Genomic DNA, 5,105 nt, shown 5'->3' with positions numbered 1-5,105 from the left:
CCCTTATACCTTTTTATTACTATTGTAATAATGAAGGAAGAGGACGGACTAAAAATGGGGAGGGGGGGTTGGGGGTTTACATCACATACCATCAGGGGGACCTTCCTTTTTGAGGACAGGGAACCTCCCTTGTTTAATCAATTTGTTCTTAAAAGAGAGAGGACCTTTGAAAATACGGCGTTTTTTCACGATTTTAACTCTTGAGAAAGGTCCTTGCCCTTAAGGGTGTTTTAAAAAGGCCCTTCCCTTTAAAGGTCCAACACCAGGACCCGAACAAAATCCACAAGCACATCCTCAAGATTGAAAACACCAAGGCAGAAGACTTCGGCACCTACCATTGTGTGGCCAACAATACCCTCGGAGCTACCAGAAAGACGATTGTACTCAGTGGTAAGTCTGAGGGAGAGAGTGCCTGCTTGCTTTTCGACTGTCAGACGGATGGACTTAGCTTGGCCATATCCCGAGAGCCTCATTCACACGGTCAAGTGATGTGCTATTGACTTGTGTGAACGTATTGTGTCTCGAATGCAAGTAAAGGTAGAAACATACTACTATCACGTCACGTGAGCTTACGTCAAGTGTGTTTCTACCTTATAGTGCGAAGTAGTGGCATGCCACTTGCACAAAATGACTCGTGGGAATGAGGCTTGAACACTAAATGGGATTTAGGTGTCTTAACTAGGCAAAGAATCTCTTATGGAAGACCAATCCTGATTCTATTCCGATTCTAGTCCAAGTTAGAACACCTAATCCTGTTTGGTTGTGGAACACAAAATTTTACAGCTAACGATAAATGTGTTGTACAGATTGGCCTGTTTGCTAACTTTCGATTTCATAACTCAAATATTAACAATGTCTAATCCATACAGTATCAATTTAAAAAGGAGTAGTTTTAACAAGATATAAAGGTTGAGACCTAAATGACCTAAATCCTAAAATGGATTTGAAGTTTGACGTTTATAGGGGAAATTAGTTTAGAGCGGTATTTTTTCTGTTTGAATCACTAATCTCCGTTACCTTTTGACTTTTTTTCATTACCACACTTATCCTTGCACTAATAACATTTTAACTCTTGGTTTGAGCGATTCACCATCAGTATGGTGTTGAACATTGTAAATAAGCACCAGTAGAAGGGTTCCTAATGTATTTACTTTGGTGTAGGGAAGTAGATTTTCAGGGAGTAAAATTATTTTCATGCACAAAAGAACTAGGATGTTTCTCCTGTATTCTGCCTCGTCAAAAAGATAAACATGCAAGCACTGCAAAGTGCTTTTTGCACGACCGGTCCAAACAATTTTGGGCTTTCTAAAAATTTTTTGGGCTTTCTTCTCAGAAATGCACTCCTTCGCGGAAAACAGCAGAAACTTTCTCTCTAGCACTTAGCACATAGGTGAAGGTTAGGTGAAAGTTCAGTCCTCAATATCCCTCTAACTCAATAACAACCTTGTTTTGCTTCGCACTTTTGGCTGACTCGTGTTCGTGTGTGTGAATATTCTAACTTTCCTGTACTAATTCCTCAATCCTTTGTATTAACTCCATTGCATACATATCGTACCACAATGCTGACGAAGTGAAGGCTTCTAGAAAGCAGTCAGGGAGGTGTGCGAACGTCAAGGGGTGTACCTGAAGTGCACCGTCCTAACGGTCCTAAACCAGAAATTTTCTGTAAAAGATGAGGGGAACTCGATATTAAAAGTTTTGTGGGAGGGACACAATGGGTTTCCTTTAAGATAAAGCTTATGACTGATGGTACAACAAAATGTTCATAAGATCATAAGAATTCATAAATTAGCCGATGTAAAAAATGGTAACGGGAATGGGCAGGGAAGTTGGGTTGACGTTGACGAGAGATATTCATGACGAGAATGAGAGGGAGGTTTACGTGAGAATAGGAAAGGAATTCCTCAGGTACAGCAGTGTTGAGACGTGAGCCATACCTTTGTGTTATAGGAACTCCGTTGAGACCCATCTTCGAGCGGGCCAGCATTGCCGGCGATAACAAAAGTCCGCGGCTAGTATGGATGGTTGAAAGTCTGTCAGTCATTAAGTCGTATAAGTTGCAATATCGAAAGCAAGAGAGCGACAGTGACGAGTGGTTGGAGGTTCACCCCAAGGTGATAGCCTCGTCAGACGGGTTACACTACACCGTGGTGCATGACTTCCCGGGTCTCGAACCCGGTACTTACGAGGCCGTGCTGCGAGCAGAGAACGCCTATGGGTGGTCCTACCCTTCTCCACCCAATCTGTTTTCCGGAGAGGGTAAGCGATTGCGTGTTTTACCCCCCACTAGAATACCCACCTTTTTTGTCTTGCTCGCGGAGTTTCAGTTCAAATTCTTTGTTTACAATATCCCCGCCCGTCTCCGTGTTTATGTTTTTGAGGATTTTTTATTTACCATTCTCTTTTCTTCTTTATTTAACTTTTCCGTTTCATTTCATTGGTTTACCCCCTTTTTCTCTTTTGATGTCTCCTCCTTTGTTTACCTCTTTTTAACCGATTTCCCCATTTATTTCCATTTTACATAATTACCTATCCCCGATTGTTTACTTTTAATCTTTGCATGCCTCAATAAGAGATGTACATTTTCACCAAATGAATTGTAACAATAAAAGTGAATTCACTCCACTTGACATGAACTTTTGGAGAGGAAAAGACCCATCTGCCATCCGCCAAAATCTCGATCGTTTATTCAAGTGGAGACAATTTTACCAGAGGAATTCACATATTATTGTGAATATCTTCTAGTTTGCTAGGAGGTGATGATGACCTTTCGCATGTTTTAAAAGAGGCTGCTGACCACTTACCAAATCTCTGGGAAACTTGTTTTTCTTTGCTGCTAATTTATTACAGCTGTCTATTATTGCTCTCATAGGATTTGCTTTTGACATTTCTTACTAGCGCCCAACCACACAGGCATGTTGATTTAAACAAAATTATAATAAAAGGAAATTTAAAGTGACTTTAAATAAGTTTGAGTTTTGGGCACTAGTAAGAGCTTTTTTTGAGCATTCATTTCTTTGCTTTTGAGGTCTCTTCTTTTTTCTAGCATGAATAATTTCTGGGAATGGTTTTAAAAAATTATGTACTAGATAGGATTGATGGAAATTAAAGAAAGGTAGAGGTTCAAACCAATGTGATATTAGAGCAAGGAACGAATGTTACAACAAATAATGTTGTACATATTATCTATCATTCGTATTTTTATTTAGTAGTCTTTTAAGCTTACCAAATGGCGACTTTTTTCTAGTAATGGGGTTATGATATCATCAAATAATTTATGATTACCAATTTACCAATGTCTTTTCTTTTATAATGTGAATAATGATTCATTCATTGATTGAGGATTTGTGATTATCGTCATTGACTGTCTGTATTCACGTGTTGCATTTCTTTTCTTTTCCAGACAATATGAGTAATGAAATCCTGGATGGACAGTTGGGTAAGTAGCTCTTAGTCCACTTATATTAATTTATCAGGGCTAGATTGAAACCAATATGCCTTCGACGGGTTAAGTCTGAAAGAACTCGTCCAAGTCTGAAAGAACTCGTCCTATTTTGGGATTAAAAGCCCCAGCCAATTCCTTGATATGGGTGAAATAGTGAAAATTAAGAAAACGCTTCCCATTTACCACCGACCCCAAATAAAATTGGGAAAAGGTGGAGTAAAAGAAGGAGATCTAAAAGCAAAACCTGATTGGAGGAGGGTCGCAGAAATATTGGTTAATGAAAACTAGCAGTCACTTATGTCGAAATCTGCCCTATTAACGAGTTTTCGCAACCAAAATTAGCGTCCCGTTAGTTGAACTCTTTAACGTTATTTGACGAAAACTCGTTTCTGTGCACGTGCAGAAACGAGTTTTCATCAAATAACGTTAAATAGTTCAGTTAACGAGACGCTAATTTTGGTTGCGAAAACTCTCTATTATGAGATTACAACTGTTTGATAGAAGTTTAACATTCCTGTATAACTACCGAGGTCTTTAAAGGGGGGTTTATTCTTACTAACCATATCTTACTTAATCATCTGAATTTGTTTTCATTGCAGAACCCAACCCCAACCACGCTAGTCAATTAAGGATATCATTCGCTTTGGTGCTGTCTATTCTGGTTGCCATGGTCTACTGTTAGGTCATTTGGTTCCAATGAACATTGTAAGTAAAATGCTGGAGTGAAAATGAAATTTGAGTTTCAATGGGGCTATATTTTTGGTCTGGCGTTTTTTGGGGTCCATACCCAAATTACTAAAAATCTTATGAGGGGGGCTGTTGGCTGCTGTATAAAAATCATCTAGGAAATATAATTAATCCTTCGACCAAAGGACTCGGAAAACATAAACTGACACCGAACTAGGTGGTGATAACCAAGGTGGCCAAAAAAGTGTTCAAATTGGGTCTTAACACAGACCTTACAAATTTTAACCCACTTCTAGATGGGCTAGTCCTACAGATATAGAACCGGTATAAAAATATAATCAATTTAATCGGCACTACATAATTTGTGTTCTCTTGTTTCCTCTTTATAGTTTAATATTATCAAAATTCTGTTTCTTTTCTTCCAGATTCTAGCCGATTCAACAATTCTTCTGGTTGGTCCAACCACCGTCTTGGATGAAAACTACGAAACCAAATAAAAAACAGAAAAGAAAAAAAAAATTGTTGAAACTGAAAATCAACGAAGAAAATTGCTAACTTTTCTTTTCTAAAGGCTGATAAAATATTACATGTTTAATTTTGTTTTGAGAAAAGCAGCTTCTATACCAAACACATTTCCTATATTTACTGTACATAACTTTTCCTTTCTCTAAAAATGAAATAATAAAGCGCCTCTTTGATCGACTGCACATTCGCTAAAAGTCGATTTTCATACATGATCTGGAAAAACTTTCAAGCTCACCCTTTTTCTGGGTGTAAGGTAAGGTGTAACTGTAACATACCTACCTTTAGACACCAAATTCAAATGCACTAAAACGGAATTTTTGATTTCCAGACTCTAAGAACACTTTCATATAGAATGAAAACTGAGAAATCTGCTCCTAAACATCTTATTAATACATGATTATGTTCGAGAGAAAAAGGAACTCATGCTTCTTTAGAGCAAATACAAGAA

General features: G+C 38.1%; 1 protein-coding gene across 1 annotated transcript; it reads left to right on the top strand.

The window, feature by feature from the left end:
- Positions 1-254: 254 nt before the first annotated feature.
- Positions 255-4,875, top strand: LOC103523833 (kalirin; the record flags this gene model as incomplete). Its single annotated transcript, XM_008488850.3, has 5 exons — positions 255-390; positions 1,951-2,259; positions 3,404-3,439; positions 4,045-4,150; positions 4,558-4,875. Coding segments are annotated over 4 exons (564 nt in total), but the record flags the coding sequence as incomplete, so codon positions are not given.
- Between the last annotated feature and the right edge of the window lie 230 nt (positions 4,876-5,105).

This window comes from Diaphorina citri, unplaced genomic scaffold, assembly GCF_000475195.1.
Source record: "Diaphorina citri unplaced genomic scaffold, Diaci psyllid genome assembly version 1.1 scaffold44955, whole genome shotgun sequence".
NCBI classification, from domain to species: Eukaryota; Metazoa; Arthropoda; class Insecta; order Hemiptera; family Psyllidae; genus Diaphorina; species Diaphorina citri.
Note: the sequence above shows the minus strand (reverse complement) of the source record. Positions and strands in the feature narration are given on the sequence as shown.